At 34.8% G+C, this 18,004-nt stretch overlaps 1 protein-coding gene and 1 long non-coding RNA gene across 2 annotated transcripts in view; one reads left to right on the plus strand and one right to left on the minus strand.

Annotated features, from left to right (window-relative positions):
* VPS13C (vacuolar protein sorting 13 homolog C) overlaps positions 1-15,813 on the plus strand; it is an 81,798-nt gene extending 65,985 nt beyond the window's left edge. The window contains exons 75-83 of the mRNA XM_085234244.1: positions 227-302; positions 956-1,119; positions 2,251-2,296; positions 3,995-4,118; positions 4,795-4,909; positions 10,686-10,777; positions 12,052-12,175; positions 12,473-12,556; positions 14,160-15,813. Coding sequence (XP_085090370.1) covers positions 227-302; positions 956-1,119; positions 2,251-2,296; positions 3,995-4,118; positions 4,795-4,909; positions 10,686-10,777; positions 12,052-12,175; positions 12,473-12,556; positions 14,160-14,261 — 927 coding nt within the window. The 3' untranslated portion in view covers positions 14,262-15,813. The remainder of the gene's footprint in view (positions 1-226; positions 303-955; positions 1,120-2,250; positions 2,297-3,994; positions 4,119-4,794; positions 4,910-10,685; positions 10,778-12,051; positions 12,176-12,472; positions 12,557-14,159) is intronic.
* The window catches only part of LOC146543532 (uncharacterized), a 44,891-nt gene continuing 41,382 nt past the window's right edge, over positions 14,496-18,004 (minus strand). The window contains exon 2 of the long non-coding RNA XR_014885959.1: positions 14,496-17,944. This is a non-coding gene — a long non-coding RNA (uncharacterized LOC146543532). The remainder of the gene's footprint in view (positions 17,945-18,004) is intronic.

Genomic DNA, 18,004 nt, shown 5'->3' on the forward strand with positions numbered 1-18,004 from the left:
GATTCTTTAACCATGCATAAACGGTAGGCTGATGAAATAAATGGGTAGCATTGTAGGCTTTTTGTCATTGCACAGTTTACATTAAAAAAAAAAAAAAAGTGCTTCCTCAATTCCTAAAGAAGTGCCATATTAAAACAGTCTTGCTCCTTGATGTAAAAGAATTGCTAGAATTTTCCTGAAATGCATGTGTAAGTTTTCTTCTAATGATAATAGACTTCGTTTTCAGGGTGCTGTTCAAGGACCTGAAGAATTTGCTGAGGGCTTTGTAATTGGTGTTAGAAGTCTTCTTGGACATACAGTGGGTGTGTATCCTATTGCTACTGATTTGATAAAATAGATTAACACATGAATTACATTTATGTATTCTTTTCCTTATTTCATAGAGAAGTTATGTAAAAGAAATATCCCATAGATATTTTCAAAACAGAAGTTACAATAAATGTACAGTGGTGCAATAGTGCACCAGTCTTCACCTTACAGACCATTCATACCTAACTTACTTGAGAGCACCTAAATCTGTTTTGCAGAACAGGAAAGCAAACAGAAAAATTGTGTGTGCAACTGAATTTGTAACATGTTACAGATGAATAAAGATAGTGAGACTGAATGAAGAAAGTGATTCTAATGATTCCAAAATATCTGGAAATGCCTGAGAACTGTACTTTTCCTAAGTTCTTGTTACATTTACCTTAGATGTTTATTCAGCTGTGTTTTACAGTTAACAGAAAAAGTCAATTTCCATTCAGTATGTTATGTGATACATACTGAGCTGATGTAAGAATTATATTATACTAAACTAACAGATTTCAGGCCAATTTCTTCTCCTACTCAGTGTGAAAGTCAGCTTATGTAAATTAGTAATACCTAAATTCAATATGGGAGATATCTGTGTCTTACTGTGTTTTCTACTATTAATTTGTGAACGAAAAATAGCTTTTACTTTCTGTTCCATTAGGTGGTGCTGCAGGGGTGGTGTCTAGGATCACTGGTTCTGTTGGGAAAGGTTTAGCAGCCATTACTATGGATAAGGAATATCAGCAAAAACGGAGAGAGGAAATGGGTCGTCAGCCAAGAGACTTCAGCGGCAGCCTGGCTAAGGGAGGAAAAGGCTTTTTACGGGTATGAATTGGAAGCTGAGTATATGGTGTGTCAGCTCTTAATGTATACTTCCATGTATATAGTTTTTATAATGTCTTCTTTGACTTTATATTAAACGTGAACTAAACAGAAGACAAAAACAGGAAGTAAAAAACAGGTTATAGTAGACATATCATTTGTTAGCTTTAGTGTTTGAGGTTATGTTCTTTCGACCAACACAAGGAAATGAAGATAAGATCTTAAAAAGGGAAATTGTAAGAAATAACACAGATTTTTCCTCTGAAGTAACTGGGCCCTTTATATTTTCTTCCAGTTAATTCTGTCATTAAAGCAGTTTGGCTGTGAATTTGAACTCTGGACTTGTTCTATATAGAAATGGCATTCTATATGCTGAGGTCATACAAAAACTCAAGTTTTTTCATTTACTTGCACATTCTTCTAAGTCAAGTTGAATGTGTATGAAAGTGAGTATCATGTTAGGTGGGAGAGATTTTTTTTTTCTGGAATAGAAACTGCTGAAGTGTCATCTGTTCTTTATTATGTGAAGTCAGGAAGCCTTTTCTGGTTAAAGAAAGAATGTGCCTGTTTCCTGTTAAGTGTAAAAAAAAAACCCATGTAAACAATTTCTGAGAGATTTCTATTAGACAAAAGTAAATAAGATTTCAATAAATTCTATGACTTGCCATTCCAACTTATCAACTTACTTCTGAAGAATTATAAGTAATAAGCATTGTGTCAATTTCTGATTGAGTTTGCTGAAAGTTTAGAAGTTACCACACTGGATTGTTTTTTTTTGACCTTAGTGTCATTTAATGTCTCGACTTTAAAATCTTTCTCAGTTATTTGATGTTATCCTAGATATTTGGCACTACTCACTCATGACTGAAAATTCTGACAGCTTTCTGAAGAGCTTTGTTACAAAGAAGCTTTCTTAATTATTCTGCCAGACTACTACATAAAGGATTTCTTTGTTGCCAAATAAATGTTACTTGAGCCAATTCCCTCTTTCACTTTCTATTTTAGAGTAAAAATAAAATATTGATATTGAATTTCACTATCAACTTTTAAAATTGAAGATGAGATCCTGGTTGCCTAGCTGGACAATAGCATTCTAGTTTCTAAGTAGGGACTTAATTGTTTTCTTCGTTCTAGGGTGTTGTTGGCGGTGTGACAGGAATAATTACTAAACCTGTGGAAGGTAAGTTATAAGCCTGCACTGCACCACTTAAGGATTTTTTTTATTATTAAGATTAATATTTAATATAGACTTTTAAGTAATTTCTATCATGATGCTAAAGCGAAAGAAGATTATTTTTATATTTCTAGTTCATATGCAACCTTCTGCAATCTTTTACTCAGATATATTACAACTGTTACTTGCTTTTGTACGAATTAGGGAGGGATTGTCTTTGCAATTATTATGTTAGGCTTGCTGTAGTAACCAGATTGTCCTTTAAAGCTAGAATAAAAATATTAACAATGATTCTATAAAAAACAATAACTTAAACTCCAGTTGAAAAAGCTTTTGAAGTTATGACATAAGGGCATAGCTTCAGTGATCAGACTTAAAAAGTCACGTTGATGGTTGAACTTAACCTTGAAGGTCTTTTCCAAGCTAGACAGTTCTATGATTCTGTCCTAAGATTCTGACATTTTGTATCTTACACTACTTGTGGCACGTTCATATCACGTGTTGAGTTAATAGATATTTGATACTGCAAAAATAATGAACAATTAAAGTAATATGTGTATTGGAGGTGACATGTCATGCATTTTAATTTTGAGTGGACTTCAAATATTGGGGAAATCTTAATAAATGAATCTGATTTAGTGCCCAAGAGCAGTTTTCACGAAGGCTGTTACTTCATGAAATTTAGTAAATCTACTACAATATGGTAGATGATGCTGAATATCTAAGAAAGATATATTTTACATTAAAGTTCACATCCAAGTGACTTAAATATTGCAAGTTAATTGCTATTATGCTGTCTCTTATATGTGGCTGGCAGATAATTTGAGCTGTAGTATTCCTCTCAGTAGTGGGTGAACAGATGCTTTCTGAACACTCACCTGGTTCTTCTATTTTAGGTATCACCAAAAGTATGGAGTTTAAAGAGAAATAATTGTATATATGCAGCTTAGATAATTCCAATTATTTTGTTGTTATTGACTTACAAAGACTGATATATTAGCTTGAAGACTTGACTTGAATATGTGAGGAGCAGTTTGGCTGATATGTTGGGCTCAAAGAGTTAGAATAAATGAAGTTACATTAGACTGGAGATCACTGGGATTCCACAGGGCTTCATGTTAGGGTCAGTTCTCTTAGATGTTTTTATAAATGTTCTGGATGGAGGATTCAAATGCATGCTAAGTTAGGAGCTGTAGAGGCCTTATGGAGAGACAAACTGAAATCTTGACAAGCTGGAGGACTGGACAATCAGCAACCACATGAAGTTAACGAGAGCAGTGCTGGATTATGCATTGGGACATGGCAATCCCAGATATACATACAGACTAGGGGGTGAGAGGCTGGAGAGCAGCCCTATGAAAATCTGGGGGTTCAGGCTGATAGCAAGTTGAACATGAGTCAGTGGGGTTTGGGTTTGGGGTAGTTCTCTGTGGAGCCAGGAGGTGGACTTGGCCTATGGGTCCTTACTGATCTTATTTGTGGTGGCTTTGAAGGCAGCTAAAGCTTTAAATGAACAACTATGTTACTGAATGGGCAATCTGTGACTTGTATGGAAGGCTTCTTAGTAACTGCATGGTACATAATCAGTTCCTGTGGGCTCTAGTTAGACGATGATGTTTGGAACTATACTTGTTTAATTCTATGGCTACTATCTTCTGGCAGATCATTAAAAATACCATTTTTTTTCTCCTTTTTCTTCTGAAGGGGCTAAAAAAGAAGGCGCAGCTGGATTCTTTAAAGGAATCGGAAAGGGACTTGTAGGAGTGGTTGCCCGCCCAACAGGTGGCATTGTAGATATGGCAAGCAGTACTTTCCAGGGAATTCAAAGGTAAAAAGTCAAAAGGATGTTTTCACATAGTCTCTGTATGTTGCACGCCATGTAGTGAAATGATCCAGTAGTGACACCAAATCATTTGTGTTATGTACAATATTCAGTAGGATTTATAGGACCAAGAGACACCTAGCAATCTCCAATGAATATGTGTTATGTTGGTCTCAGGGAATTGTTCCTTTATAATTTGTCTTGCAGTATTGCAGGTCACACAGACAATAACTAGCTCATTATCTCATTTCAGTTGCTTCCCTTATGAAAAAGTAATTAAAAGATCTTATTTAAATTTACCTTCTGTGGTATATTTATGTACTGCTGAATGCAAATGTTTAAATTACATTTAAACTTACTGTAAAAATTGACTGTTACCAGTTTGAAACTCAGCAATGGTGATTTGTGTGTTCTAAGGGAAGCTTATGAAAATGTTAATCAACTTGAATTCTTAATGCTTGCCAGGGCATGGGAGTATGCTTTTCTAAGTTATGTTGTTGTTGGCTAATTCTCTAATGTTTTTTTTTATATATATTATTGGCAGTGTGTCTTTGTTATTTACATCTTTAGGACAATTGTAAAGTTTAAGTGACATAGTAAATAGGATGAATATTAGGCATAAATCAGTGAAACTCAAATGTATAATGAGCTAATGAGAATACTGTTCCACCATTGCTAACAGGGTGGCGGAATCAACAGAAGAAGTACCGAATCTCCGCCCTCCACGTTTCATTCATGAAGATGGCATCATCCGGCCATACAATAGGGTGGAAGCTGAGGGTTATGATTTATTTGAGGTATGACTTACATTGTGAATGCACTTCTAAGTTCTCTCACCTACAGGATTCTTTAAAGGATGATAGAAATTCTGGAGGAAAAAAAAAATACAAACGAAAGCATTGCTCTGAAGGGAGATAGAGTTAAGAATAGTTTGAAGAGAAGAAGTTTTGGCACTCAGATGAAAAACTTGCTGAAAAAAACAGAGCTTACTGCTACTAAGTAAGCAACTCTTACATAGAGTGAATAGAACTTGAATTGCTTGATTTATTTTCTGTTTAATACAATTACAGGGATTCCTGGTTTTATTAGCAATGGAGAAAATGAATTCTGAGAATACCACCTTTTGGTATTTAGTATATTATTCTTAATGTTAGCGTGTCGTAACTACAAGCATTCTGTGAACATCTAGGCTGCTTTTACATGTGGCTAACGTACAGGGAATTAGTAACAGTTGTTTTCAAGCTCTAAATAATCAGTCTAGTAGAAGTGTATTTCAACTTTCTTTAAAAATTAAAATTTTTTTGCTAAAAATTAGAGTAAAATAACTTCCCTGATGGACATTTGAAAAGTAGAAGTTGCTGTTAGTACTTCTTTCTTAATGTTCAGTTCTTGTCCTTATTTCCTATTCTATTTCTAATGTTTTTCTTCTTTCTCTTTCTCTCCTGGCATACGCAGCAAGAACTGGAATAAAGGAGTAAACGTTTTCCATATTTCTTCTTGATTTCCTTTGTGATCTTTTATCAACCTTATTTATTTTAGGTTAAGGGCATGATTGCATTTAACATGTCCTCTCCCCACTTTTTGTGTCTTCTCTTTGTAGTAGATAGTGTTTCATGTTGTCCATGCTAAGAAACAAAACTAAAAATGAACTTGAATATCTAAGGTAAGACTAGCTAAGGGAGAAAGATGAGAGAAAAGGGAGCACTTTTGTCTTTTATGTCTGTTTTTCTGAGACTGCTTAGCTCCTTATGAATGGCAGCTACTGAGGGCACATGAGTGAGAAAAAAAAAATAATCATGGTAGCATAGATGCTGAGTACACTTGGTTGTTAATATTACCTTTCTCATAGAGCTAGGACTATGGATGAAGGGAGTAACATATGAGCACAACATTTAAAATAGTATTGAAGAGAAAATTCTTCAGTGAAAATATTTGCTTATTTCATAATTGTAGGGAAATACTGTTTCCATAAAAACTTGAAGAAAACTGTGTCTTTCTGGTTTCTGTAATATGCTATAGGCCAACCACTTAGATGTTTGAAAACCCCTGTGCCTTTTCTACTACTACTACTCTATGAAATTCTACCAATTAGAAATATTATAGCCAGCTTACTAACTATGGTTTCATTCACAGAATCTTCTGGGTTTTTTCTGTTTAACATAATTAAGTGTCAACTATTAACATGAATTGATAATTAAATTTATTTCTACAGGAAGTGATGGCATAACTTTTGTTTCCAACACAAAACTGTAAATAAACAAAGCTGAACAAGTTGTCTTAGGAGCAAAGTACTTTCATAAAATAAATAAATAAAACTTCAAGCAGATGCATCTCTGCTGCTCATACCTTTCTAGAATTTAGAGTTCAATAGTCAACATTTTTCATTTAAGTCGATTAAAGAAAGGAAATGTAATACAGATTTTTTAATTTTAGCTATTTTAGAGAAATTATCATTATTATGTGTGGAGCAAAACAGATTTTTTTTTTTTCATACAATGAATTTTTTTTATTTTAACTATTATTATTTGCAGATTGCGCTGAAGATATTTTTCAGTAATCTTGTGCTTTCTCACTGGTTTCACTACTTGCTCCATCTGTCAAAAAGGAGAATGTAGCATAATTAGCACTAAAAACTAGATGTTTTGCATTTCTTGCATGTCTGATATTTGTATCTTTCTTAGGCCTAAATTGTTTTGATCAGAATTGTATACTAATCAAGAACGAAGCCTGTGCATAGTCCTCTAGATAGTCTCTTCCTTTTGGAAGCCAATTAATTGAACACAGCTTTTAGTTTATTTACGTACATATTTTAAACTGGTTTTGATGTCTTTACAAGAGGCGAGCATTGGGAAAGTTATGTTTTTTAGTGTAAATTCCAAGCAAAATGGGCAGTGTCTTATAGGAAATCAGATACTTCAGCAGGGAAAGCAAATCAGAAGGTCAGTTTATACAGACAAATTTATTTGCCGTAATTTGTGTTAGTTCAGTTTATTTTTGGTTCTAGTTCTGACCCAGGATCACAAGTAGTTCAACCAGGATTTCCTCCTTATCATCATCTCATTAACTGTATTTCCCCCCTCCCCTCTGTAAGTAGCTGAAGAATAAAACTTATTCAGAATTGGAGAACTGTAATATGTAAATGTGTTTTGGATTCTTAATTCCTATATTCTCTTGCATGCCTGGCTTCTCGATGCTTTCTATCTGCCATACAAACATTGACCCAGAAATTATTTTCCTGCCTATGCAGTTGAAATTATTTCGAATTCCATTCTTACCTCCACCAAATACTTCTGTGTCTTGCCTTAATTGTATTATCCCTGATTCTGCCACTGACTTTTACCTTATTAAATTGAGTAACTAATTCAAATTAATTTGAGAAAGCTCTGCTCCTTGCCTGTTGCTTTAGCCACGTTAATGGCACAGCTTAGATTCATTTATAGAGTTCATTGTTTGTATCAAAATATAAGTGACTTTCCTTGGTTGATTTAAAAACCTCATGTTTCAATATGCTTTCTTCTCCAGCCACACTACTTCTATGCATCTTATGTCATTAACTCCTTCACTTTTCCTTTGAAAATGCCTAGCAGTCTTACTACTCTGACTTAATTCCTCTACAGAGGAGCTGTGCAAAATACTTTTGTAGTTCACTCGCTTTGACTTTTTCAATTTACTCTAGTATGCTTATTCTTTTAAAATAAATATGTATATCAAGGTTGAAACATTGTCATATTACCTTAAGGAATGGGTGCCTTAAAAATATCCAGTGATTGGATAAGAGATGTTTTACCCAAAAATGTGGATGTTCCTGAATGTTAGAGCCGTATTTAGGGTGAGCATACTTGTAGGTCATGTCTTAAAAGGCAAATTTGTTGCTCTTGTTTTTCCTCTCAGAAGAGTGTCGTCTTTTTTTTGGGAGGAGGGTGCGCAGTGAGAAGAGCAGTGGGATGGAGGCTGGTTGATTGCAATGTTCATTTTTCCATAGATGCTGGATATGCTCTTTGGGCTACACAGGGTTCCACTCAGATGTTACATCTTGCAGGGCATGTCTCTAGCTCATGCAGTGAGGCTTAGTAGTAAAGAATATGTTATGTGAAATCTATGTACAGTTGGAGAAAGCAAACTGAAAAATACGGCAACTTCAGGAGGATTGTTTCTTGAGAAATGAGTTTTCTCATGAGCCTTATCTTCATGCAGGGCTTTGTTAGTTGTTGCCTTTTAATGTGTGGGCATTACTGCCTGTTCTGATGAGGAGACTCCCATCTATACCCAGCACTTAAGGTTTGGTGGGATGTGATGTGTTCTTATTTGTGTTTATAGTGCTACTTTGCCTCATTTCCTAGTTAACACATGGAACTTCATTAAGAATACAGAATACTTGAGGAATAATTAGGTGATGCTAATGTTTTGCAGTAAGAAAAACTGCAGATTATATATCTAGTTGAGTTTCAGTTCTGCTGTGTATATATGCATTACTTCTTTCATTTCCATGTAAAATAACTGTAATTGAACTTCTTAAAAGTGCTGAGTAGTCTTATCAAAGTAAAAGCTTCTGATAAAGATGCCTGAACTTGAACAGTGTATGCAGATCACAAAGTGATTTGCATCAAGTGTCCAAACCCCTTTTTACATAATGCACCATTGTAACGCACTGAATTTGTATCAGGAGTATTGGTACAGCTCTGACAAATACTACATCTCTTGGGGTGAGAGCTCCATGGAAGCTCTGGTCTTAATATACAGAACGTAATACCAGGATAGTTTTTGAAGTTAGGGTTACAAAACCAGACTTCCTCACAAGTTTTGAGTTTAAACAGAGGAATAATGAATAAATCTGTTTAAAAGTGCAGTATGTCCCACTTTTTACATATCCAACAAAGATTCAGAATGAGTTGCAACTTCTGAATTGTGGTCTTGCATAGTGATGTGTTTTGCTTTTCATTTCTTGTATTTAAATTTATATATTCAGATTTCTATAACTGAATCAGCTATGGTTTGGGTATAAAATGTGAGTTCATGTGATTTTAGTCATTTGCTGCTGTCTTTCTACGTTTTGAAGAAGCGCAAAGAGCGAGATGAGCAGTCTTTTGTGGCGTGCTTTTCTCTTTCATGTCTATTTTACAATATCAAAGTTCTAAGATGGCCAGAAATTGATTATATAAGTGTATATTATAGAAGATGTGGTCTCTATATTTTTGGTTGGTTCTATTATATATATATAGGGAATATTATATCATACATTATAAAAATGTTATATATTCAATATAATATCATATCAACATAATGTAATATTAATATCACATCCCTTGGGATCAACTCCAAGAAAACACTATGCTATTGATTTCATCTACTGCACATTTATTGTCGTTTGATCTTTTAAAGGGTTTTCCTGGGATCTCTTCAAATGTATGATGATGCTTTAAGACATTTGTTAAGCTTTAAATAAATGAGAATAAAATGCAAACTTTCATTTCAAATTCAAATTTCTTTCAATTGATTCTGAAGTAGGCTGGGATTATGGCTTTCTTTGTGGTTATTTGATCTGTACTGAGCTTTTAGCCTGTGTGCTTGACCATAGACAGATAAACGTGGAGTCAAGTCGTAGAGTCAGCTATGGAAATTGAGGAGGTCATTTATTTACAGGGAGTAACTAAAACTGTATTGGGTTGTTGTTGTTCTTCCCTCCTTTGTTTCCAGAGTGCTCTTTCTAGTTTATCAATTAAATTCAAATTTACTGCTATACAGCAGATGAATTCCCTAATAACAGAATTAAACTGAAACTTCCTTTAAATTCATTGATGTATCATTCTGAAATGTGACGTCTTTAAGCTAAAATTATTGTGAATGTTATTTGAGATATACTGTGAAACTCTGCAGTACTGCTCTTTGGGGTTGACTGAATATTGTAAAGCTGGTGATGTAATGTAGAAAAAAATCACTCTTCGCTTAAATAGCATGAAGAATGGAAAATCAGAAAAATGCTTAATAAAAAAATATTTAAGAATGTAAAAATAGTTCGAAAGCACTTCAGTGGTATTTTGAAGCTTTTCTAAACCTCTCTTTGTAGTTGGTCATTTAATTTGTAGCTGTTTAACAGAAATGTGATGGGTAGTTTGATCTGCACTTTCATATACCTCCCATATTTGGATGTTGAATAAGCGTGCTTTTTCAGTGCTTTAGAAGCTGACCCTTGAGGAGCGCTGAGTATTTGTAATTTGGTTATTTCTACGGGTCTAAAACAAGCATTATATTCTTTAAAAGGTAATGTTACAGGATTTTCACTTTTGAATCAAGTCTACAACATAGGATGTAGCAGAATAGGAATTACTAAACAATAATTAGCACAAAAAGGAAATGCAAGGTAAATAAGTAGTCTAATAACACCATAGTGTCATGTTCTCCCTTTTGAATGGTGGGAGGGATCAGATATTTCACTGATGCTTCAGGACTGGGAGCACTGTGAGAGAATGCCCTGAAAGAAGCAGTTCAACAAGGTAATCCTTTTGAAAAGATGAATTGAATACATTGCTTTGACTTCTGTTTTTACAGGCCAAATGTTTTCATTTTCTGTTTCAGAAATTGCACATAAGGAAGCTGGAAGAAGAGAACTACCGATACCACTGTGAGCTTCCAAGAGGCAGAAGGGCAAACCTTATTGTTACCAATAGGTACTAAGTCCCAAAGGTTTTTTATGAGCTTGTTTCAATTTAGGCATCAGGCATCTGGCTAAGTCTGAAATAATAGCTGTTCTTTGCATATGCACTTTTCTTATTTGTTTTCTTATTGATTTTGTAATTTCTTTTCTTTCTTTTATTCAAAATGTGAGGTCATGATCAGTTATATTGACACTAGCTACACTAATTCAGGAAGCTATTTTAATTCTAAAAGCATTGACTATTTCATTCTGCTGGGGGAAATGCTTTTTTTCTCTTTCTGATGTTTGAAATTAGCTTGTGCAAAGTGTCTGCAGTCAAACCAATGTTTTAATAATGCATGTTTGCAAGCTTGTTAAGTAAAAAGTACTCTGAGTCAGATTTTCTTATATTCAAATTAAAATGAATACTAAATCCATCAGGCAGTATTTAGAATGCAAGATATTGCTTGTCTTGGATGGTTTGAGAGCTCAAAACCTTGTAACTGTGCTAAGACAAGATGATCCCATGGGTTATGATCTCTGCATCCTAGATGCTACTAGTTTTTGCCCTTTGCCTGGTGTATGAGGTAGGCCTATCCATACCAAAACTCTGGGAGACAGCCAACCTGTATTTGTTTTATAACAACTAGTACACTTCATGTTGTAGCATAACAAGATTTTTAAGATAGGTACTGACACATTTTTATGATAGGTGGTTTAGGTTTGCTTGTGGTGGGACTTTTTTTTTTTTTTTTTAAAGCTTCAGTTAAAGTATGTGCTTCTGTTCTTAATCCAGTTGGTCAATATATGCTTAAAGCTTCTAGCTTAATTCCATTTAGAACTGCCACTTTTTTTCTTTGTGTGCTAGATGACTTTGGATATCTAAGGAGATGAAGGGGCAACTAGTTAGCAAATGTAAACTGTAGCAATGGATCATCTGTCAGTCTAATTAAGTACTTATTTCACTATGTAGACAGTATTCAGCTGGCTGACTGCTGTCACATAGTAGATATTGGCATTGAGGAGCTGGTTAAAATGAAATCATATCCCTCTGTTGTCCAGTGGCTGGTGGTTTTGATTAATTTGCCTGAGCATCCCATATGATATCATAGAACATCTGAGTCTTAAGGACAAACTAATGGTCTTAGAATATATATTAAGGTAATACAGTTGAACTGCTACTGAATGGATACTTTTGATCCACATAGAAAATGCATTCTCAAACATTTCTGCTCTCCATTTTGTTTTCTCATAAAGCTGTGGTTTCTGGTAGAAATCATGTATTGATGTGTTTTTCCTTCTGAACAGGAGGGTGATATATGTAAAAGAGGTGGAAATCTTAGGTCATTTAACAGCAGAGTGGGATTACTTATTTGAAGATTTTACGTGCTGTCCTACTTGTGAAGGAAGTGTTTTAAAACTAACTGTTTTGGTAAGAAAATTATGTGGTTTGTTGTTTTTTTGTCTTTTTTTATTTATTTTAAATTATTTATTATTCAACACTGCTTATTAAGAGTTCCAAAGATGCTTTTAATTTATCTGATGACTCTTAACTCCTGGCTTTGGAGATAGGAGAAATTAATTCGTATTTTTCATAAGTATGGATGTGTTGGACAGAGAATGAACTGAAGTCTAAGCTGAAGCTGACACTCAAGCCATTTATGTATCAGATTCTGCGTTCTTGTTCAGGTGACTCACAAAACTATATTTTTGTGCCCCTTTGCAACAGGATCAAAGGATGTTCCAAAGGAAGGACAGCGTAGGTCATAGATGTGAAAAGGCAATTCAACTTCAGGATGAAGCTACAGCAGCGGTATATTCTTTATTCTTCTGTTTTCTTTTGTCTTATGATGTTGTTGTACTTGCTGAAACTCTAAACATCTAAAAAATAGTAATGTTCACATTCCTAGGAACTGTTGACTATATTTTCTTGTTGAAAAATGAGTTTGACCAGGAAAACAATGAGTTAAGGCAGTTTAAATCATTCGAGGGTGTGTGCAAGAATAAAGTTGAAGTTGCATCATTTTATACTTTGTACATTGTAACTCATTAAAGGAAAATAATTCAAATAATTGATTAAGTTCGTTGTAGTCAGCGTATGTCTGAATTATGCTCCCTTCTCAGTATTTCAGGGTAATTGAATTAACCCAATAAGTGGACCTCTGTGTGAAAAGAATTACTTATTCCCTGCTCCTCATGCTCTGCTGGTTTTCTTCCATTTGTTTTCTGATGTTTGCTCATGTTGATGCTGGAGAGGTGATTTGGGGCAGTTTTTGTTCAGTATGTGCTTGGATCTTGTAGCTGACTTGCACAGGCTAAGCTAACAATTTGCATCAATTCCATGATTCCTCAGCAGTAGAAAAATTGACCTGGGTAACTATCTGCCTTAATGTAGTTTTGTAGCAAATTATGAGAGGAAGAATTCTTCCCAGTATCAAAAGTGGATTCAGTTAAATCCATTGCATCTTGTATGCACAATTAAAATGGCACCTTGAGTAAATAGCAAGTCACAATTGGAATATAACCAAATTTCTCCTGTGAAACTGATGAAGACAATCTAAAAGATGGGGATTAGACAGGAGAGGAAGAAGGCAATCAAGTGACAGCACTTCTTTCTTTTTTACATACTGAAACAGTGTCTATTACTATTTCGCTGACTCTTACCTGAAGAAAAAGTATTTTTCAGTGTTATTTTGTGGCATACCTTCCAAATAATGCTTTAGGTTGACAAGTAAAGATCATTTTGATTTTATCTGGCAATGCCAGATAAATACTTTTCAATTTCATTTTCTTTTTCCTGTTACTACTTAATTACTGTTCCTTTGCTCTTATTTCTACTATGTGTATTTTGAAAATAAATTTCTCTGTTCTGTTTACCTTTTGTGAATTTCAATTGCTCAGTTCTATTGGTAATACTCCACAATTTGCATCTCCCTTTGTTTAGATTACGCTCATAGAATTCTGCTGATTTGATAAGATGCCACAAAAACAAAGTATACTTCACAAACAATAAGATTTTGGGTCTCAAGTTTGCCTCTTTTTAGTCATGTGAATCTTTCCCCAATTTCTGTAAGTTACCAACAATCCACGCTTGAAATGCTTCAGTGACTCTAATGCTTGTTGTCTGTCCACCCAGCTTAAATTACTCTCTCTTCATACTCATGGTAGAAGTTAGACTTAATGGAATCATGAGCAAAAGCACACCGATAAGCATTTCAAACACTTCAGCTTTCACTGAATGCCAGAATAACTTATGTAAAATTAGGTGGGCTATCCAAGCTACTCCAGTACTTAACACACACAGCCATGCTTCGCGTATATAGATTGGAATGTTGAATTAGCCATTTTTGGTAGTATATCACAGAAAGAAACTGCAGGCTAACTTGAATTTCTTTCTTTCAATATGTTCTTTTCAGAGCGTTTGTGTTGCCATTGAGGAAGCATGGGCAACAAGAAAACAACAAAAGCTGGTGAAACAAGCATCGCTGCGGTTGAAGAAACCACAAATGCTGTCTTGATAATAACAGGATCTGTTGGGTTTGACTTTGACATATGATCTTATCACTAAAATGGATTAGAAGCAACATAGAAACATTTTGCTGAAACTACAGATAAAATAACTGAGATCTCCCTTTGATGTTGTCATAAACACTTTCTTTTGTGTTTTGCCAAAACTATGGATTTTGTTACTCTAAAATAAGCATCTAAAATTTACAACTTGTTATAAAAGGTTTTCTTATTCTGAAATGTCCTTTTCTGCTGGTTTTTTTTTTTTTTTTTTTTTTTTTGTAAATAGGTTCTTTAAAATAAATGGTTATCTAATTCATGCTCTGAGGGTTGTGGTTTACAAGCAGATTGTGGTGCACTTGCAAACTACAGTACTTACATAAGTAAGTAATTGAAACTAGTTAAAAATTTAAAATTAGTTAACATTCTGTTAAAGAAAGAAGTATAAACAATTTAGCTACTATAATTTAATCTATCTGTTTAGTTTCCTGGCAGTGCTGTGCTGGAGGAATGTGAAAATGGGTGTGTAATGAATGAAATAGACTACTGCTGCATAGAAATATTTACTTCAGAATGTTGTCGTTTATACAGAAATATAAATCTGCACTTTAAAAATGGAAAAATACTATTTACCTGTCATGAGAATGTATATGTTTTTATTATACCACTGTAGATTAAAGACTTCTCCGGGAGGAACAGTATAGTTGTTAGAAAACTTTGTATGCCAAACGCATAAATCAAAGTAATTTGTTTTCAGTATTTCAGTGTAAAGCTATTTCACTGCAAGAGTACCATCTAAGTCACTTCTCCATATTACTTTCCGTTGCAGTTTCTCAAGGACTCTTAGAATACAGTTCAGTAAGATACTTAAGCATATTCAGAGCATAATTCTTAATGGGATGGATAATCCTACAGACATCACTGAGACAAGTTGTGTTCTTATCACAAGGCACACATGAGGTAACTGTCTGTGTCAGGGACTATATGAGCAAAGGGGTTTTAGTTCAGTGAACTTAGTTTATTAAGTGCTCTTGCTCAAGTGCCCTTACATGTATTTACTCTTAAAAATGTGTTATTTCCATCATATTTCACTTAGAAGCCATCAATTGAATGATTTGTTTTTTTTTTCTTTTTACTTTATTACTATATCATTTTGTACTAGATAGGAACTCATAATAAAAATGGCAATATTCTTGCATAGATTATTCTGTAAGTGGAGCAATTGTGAGAGCTAGGCCTGGGTTTTAGACCTTTTGTAATATTTAAGGGCTGATAGATTTCATAAATATGTTCCAAGCTCACAGCTATGATTTCATGAAAATTAGAAAGCTGAAGAATGTTGATCCAACTGAAGATAGTTGAACCTAATTATGATAGTTGAATCCAATTTACTATGAGAGGGAGAGAAATGTGGTGTATGACATTTGCTGTTGATTCTGTGGTAGCACCTATTTTCTACACTCTACTTAAACATTAATGAAATCAGTTAACTAAGTTGTATGTATTTCAAGCCTTGTTTAAATGATATTGTATAGGGAGACAATAAATTTTTATATGCAATTACTTGTGCTATGATTTTAATGATGTTGTTTCAAAAGTGTATTGTATGTTGCTGGTTTGTTGCTTGTCCCTAACAACATATGGAAAAAAAGATATTGGACTTCAGTGTACTGCATGAGAGTTATCTGGAGCCCTGTGTTTCCTTCAGTTTGATGTCTGAAATGTAGGAAGCGATTCAGATATGTATCATAGAATGGCTTAGGTTGGAAGGGACCTTAAAGATTGTCTATTTCCAAACCTTCCTGCAGTGGAAGATCAGGCTGCCCGGAGTCCCATCTGATCTGGCCTTGAATGCCTCCAGGGATGGGGCATGCACAATGTCTCTGGAAAACTCCTTCCAGTGCCTCATTGCCACCCCTCTGAGTAAAGAATTTCTTCCTAACATCTAACCCAAATTTCCACTCCTCTAGTTTAAAGCTGTTCCTAGTAACCCATCTGCCTGTAAGACCATGTATAAAGTTGGATCCCCTCAAGTACTGGAAGACTGAAATGAAGTCTCCCCAGAGCCTTCTCTTTTCCAACCTAAGCAAGCCCAGAACTGTACTGTGCTGTCTTTTAATCCTAGCTGAAAACAGATTACAATTTCCGTGTTTTAGTCCATGTTTAGAAGTTACTATGTGCCTTTTTTGAGCTGGAGAATGTGAGCTTAAAACAGTCCTGATGACATGTTTCTGGCTCCAGACTTCTGCTTGCTTCAGTTCTGTACTTCCTCATTTTTATTTGTAAACCTTCTGGCTTTGAATTCTCAACAGTAGATACTTTTTCCTCACTGTGTGATTAGATACTGGGAAAGAGCTTCCTATTTAAAGTAGTCTGAAGAAGCAGTAGGGTTTTAAAGAGAACAACTTCTGATTTTGAAGTGCACGTCAGGTTGTTAGCTAAGTTTGAACTGTAGATGTCAGTAGGAATTGCAACTGAAGTAATGAGGGACCTTCTGTACTACTTAGGTCAAGCACTCTAGAAAACATGAGGGAGTTCACTTGCTAAGGAGTTACATTTCTTGCTTAAATTAATACGGATATTTGGGTATAACAGATTTTTAATGCTTCTCTTGTACTTTCTTCAGTCTTCTATTTTACTATGCATCCTTCCCTGTTTTGCCTTGTTTTTTTTTTTGTCTAGCCTTCTTTATGGCTGTAATCTCTCCAACTGCAAATGCTCTTGGCTGTACCTAGGTTTTGCTGTCTGACTTTGGCAGCTTTTTTGACCTGTTGTATGTCTGTCCTTTTTCTTAAATTTCACATCCTGTTGATGTGCTGGCTGAGAGCATTAGGAATGAGGAGTGTGTCTTGACTTGTTCCTAAGTATATGCACAGTGTAAGAACAACAGCTGAATTGAAGGCTGTTTGGATGGTCTGTAAGAAGGAGGAATTGCTGGAGTGGGATGCTTTTTTGGTAAATCTTTAGTGAGGAATTTCAACTAGATGCTGCAATGTAAAGTGAGGTTTATCAAAGGTTTAAGCCAGTTCTTGCAGTGTGGCAACAAAGTGATCTCCCATCCTGTGTGGATGTTATACTGTTATGAACTCTAGTTTCAGTGCTACTGAGTACATGAATTAGCCAGACTGCCCAGAGAAACTTAGGCCTTTCATTACAGTGAGCTCCCAGTTTTTTGCTCTCTCTAAAAACAAATTTTTACTGAATACAAGACATGGAATACTAGATTTATTAGAATACCAAGCACTTAAGAAGGAATTGATCCTTGCTTTGTACAGGCTGGTAGTGCAGATTTTTAGTTATTGATTGATGTAAGAGACATTTTTACTTTTTCACTGTTTTTCTGTCAAATTTGTAGAGTAGTAAGTTCAAATTGTATTCTTTTTCCTCTTAAAAGAGCACAATATTCATTAACTACGCTACTGCCAGTGATAATGATGTTTTTCTCATCAGAATTAGAGTAAGCCAACCAGTTAAAACTGCTTAAATGAATGTATGTAACATCAAACAAATTTAAAAAAGAAAAAGCAGCCCTATGTAGCTCTCTTAAAAGCATTCAGTCTGTAAAATCTTCATCCCTGGGGATACTTGCATCCTCACTGGATGTGGTCCTGCATAACCTGCTCCAGCCAATCATGTTTGGACTGCATCATCTTCAGATATCTTCCACCTTCAGCTGTTCTGTGTCAATAAAAATCTGAAATGTGTTTAGAGAAGAAAAAGTAAACAAAAGGTGTGATGATATTTTTCTTGGGTT

Source organism: Meleagris gallopavo, chromosome 12 (genome assembly GCF_905368555.1).
Source record: "Meleagris gallopavo chromosome 12, MGAL_WU_HG_1.1, whole genome shotgun sequence".
Taxonomy (NCBI): Eukaryota; Metazoa; Chordata; class Aves; order Galliformes; family Phasianidae; genus Meleagris; species Meleagris gallopavo.